General features: G+C 72.4%; 1 protein-coding gene across 2 annotated transcripts; it reads right to left on the bottom strand.

The window, feature by feature from the left end:
- Positions 1-16,922: 16,922 nt before the first annotated feature.
- LOC311173599 (uncharacterized protein) lies at positions 16,923-18,691 on the bottom strand. 2 transcript variants are annotated; one of them, XR_014617069.1, is made up of 5 exons: positions 17,887-18,691; positions 17,696-17,808; positions 17,510-17,610; positions 17,327-17,441; positions 16,923-17,250 (listed from the first exon to the last, which is right to left on the bottom strand). XR_014617069.1 is itself a non-coding variant. In XM_084237665.1 (5 exons), exons 1-4 carry the CDS (start codon positions 18,113-18,115, stop codon positions 17,382-17,384), a joined length of 507 nt encoding a protein of 168 aa, XP_084093791.1. In that variant the 5' UTR covers positions 18,116-18,691; the 3' UTR covers positions 16,923-17,250; positions 17,327-17,381. The 2 variants fall into 2 exon arrangements, 1 of the variants encoding a protein (XP_084093791.1); XM_084237665.1 differs by having other exon boundaries at positions 17,696-17,812.
- Positions 18,692-18,903: the final 212 nt, after the last annotated feature.

The raw sequence follows: 18,903 nt of genomic DNA on the forward strand, positions 1-18,903 counted from the left end.
ACTGAGCCCCAGCCGAGCCCCGTCTGCGCTGTGGGGCTTTCTAAGCAGGCCCAGGGAGCACAGGCGGGGGCGCCTCTCCAACCTCCAGCCCAGTGTGCCCGGTGGCCCCAGGATGGCCTGACCCCCACGTCCACCCTGAACACTGTGGAGAACGTCCTCCTGGCCCTTGGGGGTGAAAGCCTGGCCAGGGGCTGGTCGCTGGGGCCCGAGCAAGCCCACACTCACCACGGGAGGCTCAGGCCACGGGCACCGGCCAGTTGGCCTCCTGCCCAAGCCGCATCAGCTGCGCCCGCTTGTGGCTGGTCAGGGGCAGTGGCCCACGGGGCTCTGCCTTCTGGCCCCGAGGCCACTCGGGGGGTCCTGCAAGGCGGGAGGGTTTGCCACGTGGACCTCGGGCAGGGGGCCCATCGGAGGGCTCGGTGCCAGGAGGGGGCCAGGGGCACGTGTCCCCCCCTCAGCTCCTAATTGCCCTGGCAGGACCTTGGATGAGCCGTGGGAGCCCCAGAGCAGGCTTGCGGGGGCTTCCCCCAGCACAGGGGGCCTGGCTGAGGCCGAGGGGCAGGAGTCCCGTGTCCACCCTGCTGGGGCGCGGGGTGCTGACTGTGTTCCTGCGGCGGTGCTCTCAGTAGTTGGCGACATGGCGTGGGCACTGGCCAGGCTGTGGGCAGCACCCATGGGCCCGCAGCCCAGCCCGGGCCCCGACCCCTCTCTCCTCCAGGGGCGTCCAGGCAGGCCAGCCTGGCCTGTCCCCGTGGCTGCCTGTGGCCCTGCCCTGCCGTGTCCCGGCCACTCCCGGTTGGGTGAGCTCCCTCCCGCGGCCACGGTGGGGCAGCGTGTGGCCAGTCAGGGAATCCTGGCCACAGCCACGCGGGAGGGCCAGGGTACCCGCCGGTGTGGCCCCGCGGGGTCAGGAGGGGTGCAGGAACGATGCCCGAGCTCAGGCTGCCCACGTCCTCGGCCCCCCTGCCCCATGTGTTGACCACCGGCCGGGGCACCGGCGAGGCGGGGCTGGGAGTGTGGGCCAAGCCTGTCCCCGGGGTCCCTGGCCCTACCCACTGCCCTCCGTGGCCTTGGGGTGCGCCTGCCCGGTGTTCTCCCTGTTCAAGTGGACAACGCCTCCCATTCTTTCCTAAGCCCTGGCCCCGGCCCCCAGGAGCCCCCAGGGGTGGGTTCATCACGGTCAGCTGGGGTGCCCGGGGGCGCCTGGGGCTGCGGGTAGGAGGTGTGTGCGGGAAGGGGCGAGGGGCTGTGAGGTGCAGGTGCGCCCGCTCAGAACCCCAGGACCCGGGGCCGGACCCCCCGGTCTGCCTGGGCCCAGGGTGCCGGGTACGTGACCAGGCTGAACTTGTCTCTGTGTCCCACATTCTAGAAGGTACCTCCTAAAAATAAAAACCAGGCCCGTCCTCAAGGCGGCCGGAGGGATTAGGACCAGCTGCTGTCCCGCCCGCCCCGCCTGTCCTCGCCCCCAGAACACCCCTCCCGGCCTGGCCCTGGCCTTGCCCGGCTAAACCCTCCTGGGCCTCCTGGCTGGTGGAAGTTGGGAAGCGCCGCCGGGCGCCGCCCAGGGGCTTAGGGGTAAGGGGAGCCGACAGCTGTCCGCAGTGACGAGGGCGGCCAGGAATGCCCTTTATCTGGACGCCGAGGCCGCCGGTGCCGGGAAACCTGGTGCCAGCCCTCGCTGACTCCCGCTGGAGCCCACATAGCTGGGAGGCGGGGCGCAGCTGCCACGTCCGTCAAGAGACCCCAGCGCGCGGCCCTGACCCACTGATGGGGCTTCCCGGGGGCTGGAAGGGCCCGCAGAGGGGGGTCCGGGAGAGGCTGGGGGCCTCTGGCTCCTCCTGACATCTGTTGCTCCCTGCAGGCCTCCGCCTGCCCCAAGGACCCCTCCGTGTGTCCCAAGGGCGGCATCGGGACTGCAGGGCGCCGGGGGACTGTGTAGGGGTGCGGGGGCCGCATGGCGGGGACCAGGAAGAGCTGCAGGGAGATGGCAGGAGCCGCGCCCACGGGGAGATGTGGCCGCCCTGGCTGGGTAGGGCCGCGCCAGCCCCGCACCGGCCAGCAGGGGCCACTCGCTGGCCAGTGGGACGCCATTGCCTGCGGGCCGGGGCGGGCCGGGGTGGGCCGGGCCCCTGGGAGGCCTCGGGCCTGTAGCGGGCGCAGGCCCACTTACTCACCTCTGAGGCACGGCAGCCGGCCGCACCCTGGGTCATCGCCACGGCAACACCGGGCGGGTGCCAATAAACAGCTCACAACAGAGTGGCCCCCAACTCCAGTTGTCCCCTCGAGGGCTGGGACAACGTGAAGACACGCTGCCAAGCTGGGAACAGCTGCGCTGCCCTGCCCTGCCCCGGCTGCGGGTCCCCTGCCCCTGCCCGACCAGGGTGCCAGGCGGGCGTGAGCGGGGCGGCCCTGTGTTGGGGCCGCTTGAGAGGGACTTGGGCACCGGCAGCCCCAGCTCTGCCGCCTCCCTGGGCCCTGCCCACAGGACAGCGGCCCCTCACCCCGTGGCAGCCCGGGGGTCAGCACAGAGGATGCCCCGGTGGGCAGCAGGGCCCATAGTGGGGAGGGCGGGGTGCATGCGGCAGCCCCCCATTCAGCCTCGGGCATCTGCCCGCCTGGTCCCTGGACCGTGGCCCAGAGCTGGCTCCTTCCCAGAGCTGCCCAGCCCTGGTCCGGGCAGGGCCTGACCGGCCAGCAGAGGGGTCTGGGGTCTCTCCGGGCAGAGGGCTTCATGCGGTTGGGGACTGTGGGGGACCGGCTGGAGAGGGTGTGTCTGTGTCACTGGGGACACTGAGGCCAGCCTTGATGGTCCTGCCCGCCGTGGCCCGGCCCCCAGCACCCAGCTCACCCGCGGCCGGGGCTGTGGCTGGTGGGCGGGGTCCCTCTGCGCGGCCGCAGGCTGTGCACAGCCCGAGCCCCAGGGCGGCGCTGCTGCCCAAAGCGAGCCAGACCTCGGGCAGGCGGAGCGGGCCGTGGCCATGCCCCCGCCAGCTGTCGGCCTGGGTCTGAGGGCGCCACGCGGACCCAGGGCGGGGCCTAAGCCTCGGGGCAGCCCGGCCACAGGGCGGGGGGGGGGGGGGGTGTGCAGTAGAAGCTGGGGGCGCCCGAGTGGGCCGCAGGACCCCCGCTCAGAGCAGGTCAGCCCGCCTGCCGGCCCGCCACCCTCCTGGGGTCCCGTCTTACCCCTGGGAAAGGGATTGGGGGGTTCTGACTTGGCCTTTCCTGCTGAGGCTCTCAGCGCGGCTTGAAAAGTGCTTTTTCAGAACAACAACTGGAGGGCGCTGGGTGGGCGCCCCTGCAAGCCGGGGCTTGGAGACCTGCTGGGCGGCCCCCACACCTCAGCCTCCCCCCATACCAGCCCTGCCAGCCGCCCCACCGCGCGCTGCCCGCTGGCCTGGCGGGGCGACGCGCCCCATTGTCGTCCTCCGCAGGGCCGCTGGGCAGTTGTCCCGACCCCAGGCCCCAGGCGGGACCCCCGGCCGGCGGCCTCGGGGGTGGTCCCAGCCGGGCCTTGGTGTGTCTGTGCCGAGGGGCCTGGCGGGGAAACCCAGGCCCGAGCTGGTCAGGTGGGTCATTTTGATTTGGGGCCACAGAGGTCACCCCGTGACCCCAGCCCGCCTCATTATGGCACAGCCAGATCCCTGTGACATCTGACAGAACCCAGACGGCCGGGCGGCAGCCGGGGTGGGGGCGGGGGTCTTCCGGCCCTGCGCTCCCGGCCCCCCGCTGTCCTCTGGCCGCCCCAGCACAGCACGAGCCCCCACCCCAAATCCAGGCGGGCTCATGGGCCTGCCCACCCCCTTGAAGCCCCAACCGGGCCTGGGCCCTCACCCACTCACGCCCCTCGCCGCCACCCCTCAGCCACGCTGCCCTTGCCGATGGGCTGGGCGTCCGACCTGACCGCCCCCAGGGTGAGGAGCCAGCCCTGGAGGCCCCCAGCCCACGGTCACGCCCCCCAGCCTTCCTCCTCCAAGCCCCGGAGCCCCACGCCTCTGGCCCCCGGACCGGCAGGACGGAGGGTTCCGTGCCGCTGCGCACAGACACCCGGGCCTTCGTCTGCGGGGGCTGGCACAGGGGAGGATGCACCTGCATGGGCCCCAGGCCCCCAGCCCGCCCCTGCCAGCTCTCAGCACCCCTGTCACTCTCGGGGTCCCCGGCAGACCCCGGACTAGCCCTGTGTCCCGGCCTTCTGCCTCAGCCTCGCCCGGGACCCCCAAGAGTGACCAGCTGGCTGGGATCAGAGGGCCACAGCCCACCAGGGTCCTTCCGGCAGCCCCTGGGGATGTCCCCCGCGGCCCCCTGGCCCACTGGGATGGGCCTGCACCAGAGGCAGTGGTCGGGGAGCCCCTCCGGGGGCGCTGGGGGGCCGGGCCAAGGGTGGGGGTCTGGAGAACGGGCCCCGGGCGGCAGGCTGGCTCCCGGCCTGCTCTTCCACTCCCGCGGGCGGGTGTGCGGCCAGGGCCCGGAGCGGGGCTGTGGGGGCTGGACCACGCATGCTTGAGGGGTGGACGCTGCCCCCTCCCCAGTGGTGAGGCCAGTGGCTTTGAGTGGCCCGGGGTTCCCGGGCCAGGCCCAGAGCTGGCAGATTCGGGGCTCGGGGCCCTGGCAGATTTGGGAGACGGGTCAGCTGAGCCCCCGGCCTAGCCTGCACTCATCAGTGGTCAGCAGTGGTCAGGGCATTTACCAAACCCCACACATAGCCAGCAGCGCCACGCGCCCCCAGAGCCCCTAGGCCCTCCTGTCCTCCCGAGACCCTCCCAAGCTCCCCCCAGGGCCACGGGAGGTGCCGCCCCCGACCTCAGCCTCGCTGGGGCAGTTCCGGGCGACAGGGTGGCCACAGGGAGGGCTCTGAAGAGGCGGATGTCCCCAGAACTGGCCGCGTCCTCACCCTGCACTAGGGCGGGGCTCTGAGAACTGGGGTCCCAGAGGGCTCTGCCCGTGGCCAGAGGTGGGTGCCTGGGGAAGGGTCCCATCCCGAACCAAGAGGAGGCACCCCAGCCGGGCTGTGTGGAGTGATCAGAGGAGAGATGGAAGAATCTTCTAGAAGCCCAGGGCCACCCGCTCACTCCTGCCCCTCCAGGACCCTCCACCCCCAGTTCGGTGCCCGGTGCTGCCCGGGGTAAGGAGAGTCTGCCCGTCTGCCCAGACTGGCTCCCCCGCTGGGGCCAGGGGTGTGCAGACCCGGGGGTCGCCAAACACTGCCGGGTACCTGAGGCTGGGGGCAGCATGGGACAGAGAAGGTGGGGTGCGCAGGGGGATCTCTAGGTTCCTGGGGTGATCTTTGTTGAGCCTCCAAGTTCCTGCTCTAATTTGCTGAGGTCAGAGCCCGAGGCACCCCCAGCCCTCCTGTCCTGCCGGGACCGCGCGCTCGGGGATGAGCTCCATCCGGGACGTCTGGGGACTGACCTGTCCCGTTGGGCGGTGCGCCGGTGGCCATCTGGGCTCCGGCCTGGTGGCCTCGGGGTGGGGCGAGGGCTGCTTTCAAGGACCCCAGGGGCCTCTCCATCACGCTGGCCACCCGGACTCACCGGCTGCTGGAAGAGCCACAGTGCAGGGCGCACGCCAGGGTGGCAGGATTGGTCACTGCCCGGATTTCCGCGGACGGACGCCGAGTGCCCTTGGGCAGCCTTCCCCTCGGAGTTGCTGCCCAGGCCGGGCAAGCCCAAGCCAAGGGATTAAGCGGAAAGGCCAGAACCCACCGTCTCTGGCGGCGACTCCCACCCATCCAGCGGTGCCCTCGGTGGGGGGGGCGCCTAGGGGCGGTGGGGTTCCTCGGGGCCGCCGCCCCCGCCAGCTGCTCCCCAGCTTGCACAGCAATCCCAGGGGCTGTCGGGGGCCGCGGACTGGATGGGTTGGGAGTGTGGGTCTCCGCCGGGTCCGAGCCCCGCGCTCAGCACCCTGGTCGCCGGCCTCTGCACTGCGGACAGCCCACCGCTCCCTACTTGGGGCTCAGTCTGCCTCCTGCCAGCAGAGGGGTCCCTGGGGCCCCGGAGCTCCTGTGGCTGGAAGAACTGGGATCTCAGGTTGGCCAGTCCAGGGTCCCCTGAGCACCCTCCTGGCCCCATCACTGGCCGGGGCTTCCTTGGGTGGGAGTGGGCCAGGAGGGTCCTCCCGTGGGGGCGGGTGGGCCTCACCTGTCAGAAACGGGCCTGGGTGGTGGCTACAAACACCCAGGTCTCCTCAGCGAGGGCCAGGGCATCCCGGGTGAGGGAAGACCAGGATCTGACCCTGCCCCAGCTGTTGTCCGGCTGGGCTGACCCTTCCTGGCTCTGTGGGCCTGTGGGGTCTGCGCTAAGGCCCCAAGCCCCGGCGGGTGGGGGCGGGGCAGCGGGCTGTGCTCCCCTCGACCACTTAGGCGTAATGAGGACCAGGTGGCCTCACGTGCGCCTGGATCCTGCCGGCTGCGGGGCGCTCTCCCCCCTACCCCCGGCCGCTAATGACAAGCAGAGGCCGGGAGGTGGGGCCCCGGGTTGCTGGGCGGCCCGCTCCTACCGCAGGTGGGCGGCTGCACGGCCTTGGGCTGTGGGGGTCGTGGGCCTCTCCACCATGATTCGCTGGACACTGGCCCTGGGCAGAGGCAGCCACCGTGGCTGGGGCTCCAGCAACACCTCATGTCCAGGCTGGCCCACTCTCCTCAGCCGGGGCCAGTGCTGGCCAGTGGGCAAGATGGGTCCCGGGAGCACCGACCACAGGCCCCGGCACCCTGGAGAGGCGAGGGGTGACCTGCACGGGGCACCTCTAGAGGCTGGGGAGCTGGATGGGATGGGGGGCGCTTGGGGCGGGCACAGCAGGTGTGGTCACTCTTTGCACATGGCCGGCCCAGGCAGGAGGCCGCTCCGGGCCAGCTGGCTCAATGTCAGGGGACACTAAGGTGGACGCAGGGGGGAGGGGGGAGAATTCTGTGTCCAGTCTCAAAGGGGACAGCAGAAGTAGCCAAACTGTGGTGCTGCCATCATAGGCTCCAGGAGGGAGGGGCAGCCAGGCCAGGGTCGGCCCACCGCAGGCCGCGGTCCCCGAAGCCCACCGCAGGCCACAGCCGGCCGAAAGCCTGGTCGCCTGTGGCTGTAGAGATGCTGTCCTCTGTGCTGCCCCTCCTGCCCCAGGGCCTCGGCCTGACCTCCAGCCCCGTGGGGTGGGGGGCGCAGTGGCCGGCACATGGCCTCGCCCCCAGCAGTCCAGGCCCCTGTGGCGCCGCCCTTGGGGTGCGGGTAGGCAGGGGCTGCGGGCGGAGCTGGGTGACGTGCGGGCAGATGGGCATTCCTGGCGGAGCCGGCCCGGGGCTCCCTCCAGCGCCACTGGGAGCCAGCAGTCCCTAGGGAGGCCCAGCTGCCCCCGAGGCTCTGGGTAGCCTTCCCTCTCGGCTTTCCCATGACGCCCCTAATCGGGGCTCTGCTCCTTGGCACCCCACACCTCCCAGCTGCCGGGCCCCACCAGCTGCTCTGCGCCCCAACCGGCCCTAGGGCGGGCTTTTCCCATGGTGGGGAGGGGGCGAGGGGGCAAGGAATTTGAGGAGGAAGCAGCAGAAGCCCGAGAATTTGGAAAATGCGTCCAAGAGCCTGGAGCTTTGGGAAGAAGCCGCGGGGGATCAGCAGGGGCGGCGGGAAGGCAGGTGCGGGCCAGGCCTGGGGCAGGAGCCTCCCATGCGGGCGGCGGGCCGGCCGGAGCCAGCCGGACGCAGAACACTGGGTCAGGGTGTAACCTCACGGCAGGGGCCTCTGGGCCCCTCCGACCCCCCGGCACAGGCTCCAAGTGTCCTCTGCCCTTGGCCTCTGGGGCGCCAAGGCAGGGCACCCCAGGAGCGAGCAGGGCAGCTGGTGGGGGTTGCCCGGTGGCCTGGCCCTGGGAACTCGGCACAGCAGCTGTCCCGGGAGCCGCTGCCTGGAGGCCGGGCCAAGCCGCCATGGTGGATTATGGGGAGAGTCACACAGGGGCTGAGCCCCGTTAAGCCAGCAGCTGCTCGGATGGGCGAGGGGCAGGGCTGGGGTGCCCCCTACCCACGGCCCCCTCCCCCATGCAGCTCGGCTGGGCCGGCGGCTATGCTGGCTCCCTCTGTCCGCAGACCCCACTCCTGGGGCTTGGGCCTCCTCAGGGCGCCCACAGGTCCCTCAGGGCCCACGCAGGGCCCGGGCTCAGAAGACCTCAGCCACGCTGTCACCCGCCAGCTCAAATGGGGGTCAGGGCCGCAGCCGCCCGCTGGCCCGGTCAGCTCGCGCAGCAGACGCCCAGACGCCACCCACAGGGGCTCCAGGGCTGCAGGGAGGGTCTTCGCAGCTGGGCTGTCAGATGCTGGGGACACCAGGCTCCCTGGACCGCCGGGTCCCCAAGGGCCACTGTGAGGAGGACTTTGACCTGAGAGCAAGCGGCAGAGGTGGGCGGGGGGCCTCTCCCGGCCCCTGTTTGCTCAGCCTCGGGACGCGTGGCCTGCAGAGACCCACACAGATAACCCGGCAGGCGCGGCCTTGGCCCCTTCCCTGCCGCGCCGCCCACCTCTCCACCCACCAGGGGCTCCCCAAGGCCCCGTAACACACCCTCATCAGATTCTTTAGGGTCTGAGGGCCCAGAGGCTGAAACTCGGGGGCTCTTAGTTCTGGGGGTCCCACGTGCCCCAGTGTGAGTGCTGGGCAGAGGTGGGAACCCCGGGGGAGAAGGTCAAGGCCACCCTAGACCCCAGGGCAGCAGGCCTGGGGGTGCCTGGTACCAGCAGGCGGGGGCCGTGTGTGGGTAACCCCCTTCCAGATCCCAGTTCTCGGGCCGTCTTTGGGGGTCCCAGTGTGTGCTGCCCTGGAGGGCTTCCCTGGACTCCCTCTGCGGGGCGGGGCGGGGAGGCCTCCCTGGCCTCCCTCTGGTGGGTGGGCGCCCCCCCAGCCTCCGTGGGCAGCACTGCGGCCCCTTCACACTTGGTCCCGGCAGCAGCCTTTGATGTCAGGCCTGAGTGCTTGTGGCTGCGAAACAGGAAGCCGGGGCCCCGGGGCCGGGGCCGGGGGCCGGCGCCCCCTCCCCGCCACAGTCAGCGGCCAGCACCGGGAAGGGGCCCCCGGCGGGCAGCTCAGCGCTGACTGGACCCGGAGGCATCCGTGTGCTTTCTCCGCACCTCCCCCCCTGGACAAACGAGGGCCTCTTCCTGGAAGGGCAGGGGACACCCTGGGGTCAGGGGTCAGCCCCTGAAAGCAGGAGGCAAGATGTGGCAGGCAGGTTCCAGGACCGGGTCGGGCCTGCGGTGGGGGCAGCCTCGGCCCGCTCTGCCCCGCCCCGGGTTTGCAGTGCCAGAGGCCCTGCTGTGGGGAGCAGGCCCCGGGACCCAGGCAGGGAGCGCTCCCCGGGACCCCCCAGGGGGCCTGGGCCTGCAGAGCGGCTGGGAAGGCGCTGAGCTCCTCGGAGGGCTTCCTGGAGGCGGGGGCTCTGAGGGGCAGACCCCCAGCCACAGGCACGTGCGCAGGGTCCAGGCACCCACCCTGGCGAGGGCCCCAGGCCACGGCAAGCCGTGCGGGAGCAGGAGCGCCCTGGGGGTCGCGGCGGGGCCGGAATGACCCCAGAGCCAGTGGCCCGATGACCTGATGGCCAGAGTCCCGCAGGTTGCCCCCGGCCCCCCGCCCCACGGGGCTGTGCAGGGAGGGGACAGCCTTTGCTCTCTGCATTCCAGGCTCAGGGTCAAGCGTTGGGAGAGGCTGTTTTTCTTTAAAAATGTCATTTGAAAATAAACACTGTTGCTATGGCTTCCCTGATTGCCCTGGGCCCCGGGGGCTGGGGCTGGCAGCAGGGATCCAGGTGGCTGGGGGCCTTCCGGCCAGAGCAGCCTCTGACCTCCCGAGCGGCCTTGCAGGCCCGCAGGCCCCGACCTCCCGGTGGTGGGTGGGGGCAGGATGCCCCGCTCCCCGACACTGGGGCATGGCCCAGGCCTGCGGGCCTCAGGCTCACCCTCCCCGCAGGGGGCATGACCCCAGCCTAGGCTGGGCCTGGGGGGGACTACGAGGGGTGTCGGCCTGGCCGTCCCTGTCGTCTCTGGGCTTTCTCCGATCCTTGGGGGCTCTGGGGTGCAGGCACCCCAACCTCTGTTCTTCGCAGTGAAGGGGTGAGCCAGACCAGGCCTGAGGAGGGTGCAGAGCGGGGAGGCCTCACACCGGCCCATCCCCACCCAGTGGGGCCCGGCCAGCTCCTGGGCCCTCGGGATCCTGCCCGCCTGTGTGGAGAGGGGGCGCTCGTGTTCCGCCTGGGCTGGGGCACACGGGAGCGCTCTGGTCGCAGAGGACGGGGTCTCAGGCAGGGTGCTCCTGGAGGGCCCTGGAGGAGCCGACCCATCCCCACGCAGAATTCCCGGCACCACCCCGACCTTGTGAACGCGGCCGTGGAGGGCTGCAGGACTGGGGACGGCGCAGGGGTCCGGGGGGCCAGTGGGGGGGCCCCGCCCCCAGAGCAGATGCCCTTTCCCCCACTCCCCCTGCCCCGCCCTGCTGGGGGGCCGCGGTCCTTATTTGAGCTCTGAGGTCCGTGTCCTGGGACTTTGGCCCCAAGGCCTCCCCGGGTACAGGCAGCAGCCCCTGCCCGGGCTGGGGCCCGGTGGGGATGGACACTGCCCTCCCTGGCCCGTGCAGCCCTTCCCCCCTGTAGGCGCCTCCTTTCTCGGGGCGCCTGGCTCTTCCCCCCCGGAGGGCTGTCTTCTTGCTGGGCATCCCGCACCCACGGAGGGCTATTCTGCCCTCAGGGACCTCCGGTCACCCCCTCCCATGGCCGTCTGCGGTGGCCAGGCCTGGGCCCCTCCTGGTGGTCCCCTCTGTGGCAGCGTGAGCTGGGGTGCCTTGCGCTCCCTGTGCCTGTTTCCCCAGCTGCAGAAGGGGAGTGTTCAGAGGGTGCCTGCGTAGTGGGCGTCCCTCTGGCCACTGGGCACCAGCTCAGCCTGAGCTTGGAGCCCTGCACCCTGCTCCTCCAGGGGACACCCCCAGGGCCTGCAGGGGTGGGCAGGGGGCTCCCCGTCTGGATGGGGACAGGGCACTCAGGCACTCAGGTGGCCGGGGGGAGCCCCGCTGCTGAGGGCGCCCCTCAAGCCAGCTGCCTGCTCCCCGTTGTCCAGCTTAAGCCGAGGCGTGACCAGCGGGGAAGTGTGTGGTAGACGGGGCGTGGGTGGCTCCATGTTCCCTGCTGCCCTCGGGCCTTCCCTCCCTGGCCTCACCGTTCCCTGTCTCTCCTGGCAGCGCCCCCGGGGTGCCCGCTGCTCTCCAGCGCCGGCCTCGCTCCCCTAGCCTGTGGGCCCAGGCCTCCCGCATGCCCACGGCCCTGGGTGAGACCCCGTGAGCATGGAGGAGGAGGCCGGGGCCCTGCCCACTCAGGTCTTGGGGGGAAAGAACAGGTGGGCAGGACCCTGGCCCCCGCAGGGCCAGGCCAGCCGTGGGATGGCCCTGGGAGCAGGGCCTGTTGGCAGCCGAGCGGAAGGAGCGCCGGGGGCAGCTGGGTGTTGCCGCCCCTTCGCTCTTGCCCAGCTCAGCGCCTCCCGCCCCCTGGGGGGCCCGACCCGGCTTAGCCATTTCCTTGGGACAGGACGTGTGTGTGGCTTCCCAGGGCCCTCCGCGGAGCCGGGTGGCAGGGGTGGGGGTCTGTCCCCGGCCCCAGGCCTTTGCGGCTGGAGGAGTTCAAAGCCCGCCGCTGCCGGGCGCCTCCCCCTGCCCCCAGAAGCCGTCCGTGACTTCAGAGCCCGCAGCCTCCACCCCATTGTCCTCGCCACCGTCTGCCTGCTGCGGGGCAGGGCTGTGCCCACCCAGATCACGGGGCCCTTGAAACGTGGCCTCAAGAGGCTGTGGCAGGAGGACCCACAGACCCTCTCCCTGGGCCCTCTCTGGCTGCCTGTCTGGGGGGCCAGGGGCAGCACCCGGGGGTGCCAGGCAGGGAGGCCAGCTAGCGGGTGGGCTGCCTGGGAGGGGAGCCCGAGGCGTGGCCTGGCCTTGACCACAGGATGCCCCTCGGCCCCTCTGGCTCCGGGCCCACTGGGGAAATAGCCGCTTTATCTCACAGCCTCCGGATTGCAAACAGCCTCCTGTCCCTGGGGGCCGCCCTGGCCCAGGTCGAGGTCATTCACCCTGCACAGGGGCAGCACAGCTGGGGCCTCATGACTGGCCCCGTCCGGCCTTTGCCTCTGGGGGCCCAGGGAAAGGGCGGGCTGCGGGCAAGGCTGACCCCGCGGAGGAGGGGCAGCGGCTGAGGCCCACGTCTGGGCACGGGGTCAGCTCTCAGAGAGGGCTGTGGGGAGGGGGAGACACGCCAGGGCCAGGCTCTGCCCCTCCGAGCTGGCGGTGACGGCTGGGCAGGACCCCTTGGCCCCCATCCCTCCGGACGCCGCCTCCGTTGAGTGCACGCCGCCCCTCTGCCCTGAGCCCTGCCCGCCCGGTGCTCAGGGGCCCGAAATCTGCCGGGTGACGGGGCTAAGAGTGGGCAGGGCAGCGGCCCCTCAGCTTGGCCCCCGACAGGCCAGGGCCCCCCCACCCCAGGAGAGTGCTGCCCCCAGCCCTGTGCCCCCGCGCTCCCCTACAGTCTGGGCTGACTCACCCCATCTGGACCCCAGACTCCTCCGGAAGGGCAGCGGGGAGGGGTGGGGGGCGGCACAGAGACTTGAAAGCAGTCAGCAGTGCTTGGCCACGGGGGCAGGGTGGGACGGGGCCCAGCACCGGGCTGCTGGGGTGCACTTCCCCAGATACCCCCAGGCCTGGCGGAGAGAGACTCCTCCTGGGGCTCGGGGAGCAGGGGCCTGCCCCAGCAGGGCCAGTCAGCCTGCAGAGGGGCAGGCAGGGCCCAGGGGGTGTCACCTGGGGGGCAGGGTGTTCCCCAGGTGGCCCTGCCCAGGGCAGTGGTCCTGGCTCTTCTGGCCTTTCTGGGGTCTGTGGGCTTGACCCACGAGCCCCTCCACAGCCCGTGACCTGGGCCCCAGATCGAGGTGACCTGTGACCCGAAAAGCTTTGGGCCCGAGGGCTCCCAGGGCTCCAAGGTCCTTCCCGGAGCGGGGGAGAGGGAGGCCGGCCTGCGCCCCCACTCTCCAGAGGGGCCTGTGAGGTGCTGGGGGGGCAGGCAGAGCCAGGGTGCCACGTCAAGGCCCCCAGACCCTAGAACAGTGGGCCACTGTGTGGCCGGGGGTGGGGCATGGGGCCGGAGGCGGTGCCGGGGGGCTGCGGCTCCTGGGTGTCTCGGTATTGACATGGGTGATGTCACTGCTGGCCAGTGGGGACCTCTGGGGACCCCTGCCACGTACCGGGCGTGCTCTGAGCCACCTGAACAAACCTGAGGGGCCCTGTGCTCCCCCTCCCCCCCGCCCAGCCACCGCTGCATGGCCCACCCAGCCTTCTGCTCACAGGAGAGGGGGCAGGCGCAGGAGGGGCTGGGCCTCGGGTGCCCTCAGCCCCAGCCCCTGTGCCCAGCTGACTGATCCTGCTCCTTCACTGCTGCTGCCCAGGCCATCTCTGGGAGCGGCTGCCCCCCACGTCCTGGGCCTGGGGTGCCACGCCCATGCCCAACTCCACAGGCCTCTGTTCCGAGCCTGCAAGGCCTGCAGCCCAGGCAGGCCCTCGCCCCTGGCCCATGGGCAGCGGCCTCCCCGCTCCCTGCCTCCGGGCCTCGCTCCAGGAAGGGGCAGGGGCGGTCCCTTCCCTGGGGGCTGTGCACTGGTTATCACAGCCTAGAGTTCTGGGGGCCCCTCTCTCCCAGCTTCGCACCCCAACCCCCGCTGTCAGCTGCCCCCGCTCCTTGGGGTCCCCCTTTGGAGATGGGCTTCTGTCAAGTGTGGGGCGTGGGCTGCCCGGCCTGACCGCCCGGCCTGGACTGTGCCTGTGCGCGCTGGGCGGCCCCCGCAGGCCGGCGGTGCTGGGCGGCCGGAGCCCCCGCCTGGCGCCGGCCTCTGTTTGCCCGGCCCCCGTCGCGGCCGGCCAGGTGTTCGGTGATGGGGCGCCGCGCCCCGGGACAAGGGCCCAGTGTGTGCCTCGGCCAGCGCGGCGCTGACAAGGAGCAGAAAAGACGCAGTGTCTGCTTCCAGGAACACGGCGGCCGCACTGCCGGCCCCTTCCCAGCAAGCCGGCCTGCAGGTGGGCGCCCCTCAGCCCTGGAAGGGGGCCAGCCTGTCCGTGGCCAGGCAGGCTGGGGTGCGGAGGGGGGGCGAGGCGGAGGGAGGGAGCCAGTGGCTGCACGTCCCAGGGAGCTCACCCCAGCCTCCCCACCCCCAGCCCGGGCTGCAGCCTCCGGCTCCTTCCAGAGCCTTCCACTCCCCACCGGGGTCATGAGGTCGCCAGGGCTGGTCAGGCGCAGCCCGCATGCGGGTGAGGAGAGGAGGCCCCACGGCTCTGGGCTGCGGATGCCCCGGCCCGAGGCCGTGAGGGGCTCCCCCCTCCCCTGCTGGATACACCCCCAGCTCTGGGCAGGAAACCATTTGTCTTCCCGGGAGCCTGGGTGTGGAGAGGGGCCGCCGTGGGGCCCAGCCCGCCGCGGGAGAGACTTCCCAGGGTCTATTGTAGTCAGACCCACGTCACTCCGCAAGGATCCCATTTCCTCTGCATTGTTGGCGCTGTCTGCCCCCAGGGCGGGGTGCCCGTGCCAGCCTGGCCGCGTCCGCTGCAGACGTGCTCGGCCGTGGGAGCCCCGGGCGGCAGAGCCCACCCGGCCCGGCGCGGCCTGCGGCCCAAGCAGCTCCCGCACCCGAGGCCCAGAGCACAGACCGAGGGCCTCGCCCGCGCCCCGCACCCCACCCCACACCGTGCCCCCAAACCCAAGCTGCCGGGACGGGCCGGGGCAGGGAGTGGGGCTAGACGGGGCACCCACGGGGCACATGTGGGGTACATGGGCACACACAGGGCGCACACGGCACATGTGGGGTACACGGGGCACACGTGGGGTACACACAGGACACATGAGGTACACACGGGGCACACAGAGATCTGCTTCTGGGAGCTGAGGGACAGGTCACTGCCCACCCGACCCCTCGGGGCTCCCCGAGGGCTCCAGGGGGTTGTGCTGGGCGCCTGGCAGGCTGGAGGACACTGCAGGAGCCCCGGGCCACTACGTGTCCCTCCCCGCCCCCCCACCCCCGCCCCTGTTCTCCCCCATTTGGCCTCAGCCCCTCACATTCTCCCCCACTCGGCGAGGCCCCCGCCCCCACCCCACACTGAGCTTTGGGAGTGAAATTCCAGCCCCTGCTGCCGCAGGCCTGCGTTCTCAGAGTGCCTCTGGTGTGGGGGCGCCAGCAGCCTGCGCAAGGAGCCTCCTTAAGCCCCTTTTCTAAAAGGCAGGAAATCGGGTCGGCCAAAGGCAAACACATTCCAACCTGGCCACCGGGGCTCTGGCGGCTGGGCCACCCCTGTTTAACCAGCCCCAGGGTGCGGGCATGTTTGTGGGACTTCGGCCGGCTCTGCCCGCAGCCCCCCTCAGGCACTCAGCCCCCAGCGCCCCTCTGCCGCTCAGCCCCGGAGCAGCCGCGGGCAGGGGCGGGCAGCTCCGTCCGGCCGCGTTCAAGGGGCAGGCGTGGGGGCGCCTGGCAGGTCAGGGAGGCACACGGGTCATCTGTCCATCCAGGTGGCCCCGGGGGGTGGGGCGGCCCTGCCCGGCCACGTTCCAGACCAGATCCATCCACTGCCTTTCCCACGTCCACCCGGCCCGGGGTGGGAGCCGGCTGAGTGTGGGTGTGGCCGGGCCCGGTGACCGGGAAGCCACCCGCCACCCTGGCGCACCGAGGACCCCTGCCCGGACCCCGTTCCCACGGAGGGGCGCCATGCCCTGGTGTAGGGCCCCTCCCCCGGGCTCGGGCCCAGCACCGGGTCGCCCCCTCACCCTCCCCCACCCGCCCCGTGGCTGCTTTCATGCCCCAGGCCCGGCAGACCAGAGACCAGACACCAGGCCCGGGCGGTGTTTACAATCGAGGCGCTGAGCCCCCTGACTCCTGACACCTGGGCAGGCCCCACCAGGCCTGCGCGGGCCGCGGCCTGGGCAGCCCAGCGAGTGCTTCTGGGGCCTCCCTGCAGGGCAGGGGTTGCAGCCCCCAGCTCCAGCTGCAGGGTGACCGCCGGGCCCTGCCAGCAGCGTGGGGTCCCCGTCCCCAGAACCCTTGGCCACATGGCCTGCACCCTCGGGCAGAGGGGCCCAGAGGGGGGCCCGGAGGGGAGCCCAGACTTGTGGGGCGGGGGAGGGGGCAGGCGCAGGCGGCCAGGGGCACGAGGGCCAGCTCTCGCCTCCCATCAGTGGCCCGGGTCATGGGCAGGCGTGTCCCCGGCTGTGAGCACGGCCAGGGCCGGGCCCGGCCCCCCCAACCCCCCCAACCCCCCCAAGCGCTGCCGCCACGTCCTCAGTGTTGCTGCACAGCCCGGCTGGGGGCGGGGGCTGTGGGCATCGCCCAGCTGCTGCCCTGTGTGGACCACCCTGGGGTGGCCTCGACCTGCAGGGCGCGTGGCAAGGCTGCCGGCCAGCACCCCAGCCCGGCCCCCCTGCACCCCACACCTCCGCCCCGCCCTTGTGTCTTCACTGCCCCCGTGGCCCCCGAGTGTGAAGCCCCGCCCCCGCGTGTGAGTGTGAGTGTGAGTGAGTGTGAGCCCGCGGGACACCCGCGCGCAGGGGTGCAGGGGTGCGGAGGGCGAGCCGCAGGGGGTGCTGCCACGTGTCCAGCCCGGCTCTGCCCGGGACCCCAGGCCAGGCTCGGGGCGGGCCGGGACGCGAGCAGGGCGCGGGGATTTGGGGGCTCACGGGAGACCCCCCTTCACGCCAGGCGGGCCCCCGCCCCGCAGGCCCGCGGCCACGTGGCACCTGCCCCAGCGCCGGCCCCTCGCGGGCCCGGGCCTGCCCGCCCCGCCCCGGCCCCAGGCGGCGCCCCGCCGGCCCAGCCCCCTCCCGGCCCCCCTCGCCGGCGCCTCCCCGCCCCCCGCCCGCCCCCCAGCGAGCACGGATTCCGGAGGGTGGTGTGATGTGTTTATTGACGGTCCGGCCGAGCCGGGGGGAGGGGCGGGCGGGCGAGGGCGACGCTGGAATGTCTCGAGGTCCGGCAGGCGGGGCGGGGCGCGGCCCCCCTGCACCCCGCGGCGGGCCGGGTGGGGGGGGGGCTGCGCACACGCGCTCACGCACACACTCGTCACGCACACGGAGGCGGCCCGCTCCGGCCAGTGCAACGACTTAGTGCAAATGAATGGGGGGCGGGGAGCGGAGCGGGCTGGCGCCTCGGGGGTGGGGGGGGGTCGGCGGCGGCGGCTGTCGGGCCGGGGCGTCCGGGTCTGGCGGGCCTCGCGGTCTCTGCGCCTCGGCGTCCTGCGGAGACAGGAGGGCGTGGGCTCGTGGGCGCGCGGGGGGCGCGGGGGGCGCAGCGGCTGGGGGGGCCGCTCACCTTCCAGAGCCGCTGGCAGCGGTGGTTCCCGAATGCAGCATTTCTCACGTCAGAGCTAGAGGGACTTGAAGAAGTCCGGGTCCGAGGCCCAGGCGTGCGCTGGGCAGCACCAATTCTGCGGGGGGCAGGGGGTGAGCGCGCGCCCTTGGGCAGCGCCTCCCCGGCCCGGGGCGGGGGCCTCACCTTGCAACTTGTGGGTTCTGGGTCCAGATGCACCTGTGTTGGCTCCTTCGGGAAGGGAAGCTGCAGAGGCCCTCGGCTGTTCTGGCCCCGCGGCCGCGTGTCTGTGGGGAGCAGGGCCTGAGCGGCCGCCCGCCGGCCCCCACCCGGCCCGCACCCCGGCCCGCACCCCGGCCGCACCCGACTTACCAGGAGGGCCGGACACTCCCTCTGTCCTCGCCGTCACACCGGACCATGTCACATCCCTCTGACCACCTCCCGTGTCCGGCCTCCCGGCTGGCCGCCATCCGCCCCTCGGACACCTGGCTGCGGGGTTGAGAAGGCGCTGGGATGCGGGCGGGCGACAGGCGGGCGGCAGTGGGCAGCAGACGGGCACTCACCCTGTTCTCCCGTCCGGGCGCCGATCTCTGCTCCATCGTCGCCCACGTGGCCCGCCTTGGCCACGGGCTCCGGAGGCCAGCGCCCCACTGACCGTCGCCTGCCTGCACCCCTCTCCCCGAAAATGCACTCACTCTGCCCCGCCTGTCCTGCCTGTCCTAGTCTCGCCCGATGCCCTTGGCTCCCCTGGTGCTGTCCTGTCCTGTGCTCGCCGCCCAGCGCCCGCTCCATGGCTGTGAGGCCCTCAGAGCTGGCGCTGGGTGCAGTGCCCGCGGGCCGGGCCGCAGCAGCCTCCTTGCTGCAGAAATCCTGAGCCCAGCCCGCCACCCGTGTGACACCCTGCACTGCCCTTCTGTCCCGTTCTCCGGCCCTCAACGCCCGGCACGGGCCACAGTCCCGGCCGGGCCACCCGTGGCCTCCTACTCTGTGAATTGCGGTGGGTGAGATTTGGTGGCGGCTGGGGAGCCTCTTCCCTGTGTCCCCCCATGTCCCTCGCTGCGGCCTGGGTGCCCGCACCCTGCTGGACACCTGCGGGCGCTGGCGTCTCCTGGCTGGCAGCCCTGCCCGGCCTCCCGCCCGCTCCTGCGCTCTCCTGCCCCGTGGCCCCAGCCTGCTCGGTCTCGGCCCCTCCGAGACGGTGTCTCCTGTGCTGGTCGCCTCGCCCTGTCCTGCCGCCCTGCCGGGGGCAGCCACTTCTCCTCACTGGTCCCTCCTCCCCGGACCTCCGTCTTCCAGAGGCCGGAGAGCAAGGGCCAGGGAGGGAAGGGGACTCACCTGGCCGGCAGAGCGGCCTCCCCCGCCCACGGCTGCCAGCCGTCCGCGCCGCCCCAGGCCCGCGCCCTCTCCAGCTCCTCCTCGTCCACCAGCCGCCACGCCCTGAAACCAAAATTGACCGGGATGAATGTCTGGCTCCCCCTTCTTCCCTGTGTACCCCAGCTTGGGCCGGGCACACCCCACACCGATGTTCTCCTTTCCCCAACACGTCTGGGGCCCCGCGCCACGCTCCCCCGCCGCTCCCT

This window comes from Talpa europaea (genome assembly GCF_964194135.1).
Source record: "Talpa europaea genome assembly, chromosome: 1".
NCBI lineage: Eukaryota > Metazoa > Chordata > Mammalia > Eulipotyphla > Talpidae > Talpa > Talpa europaea.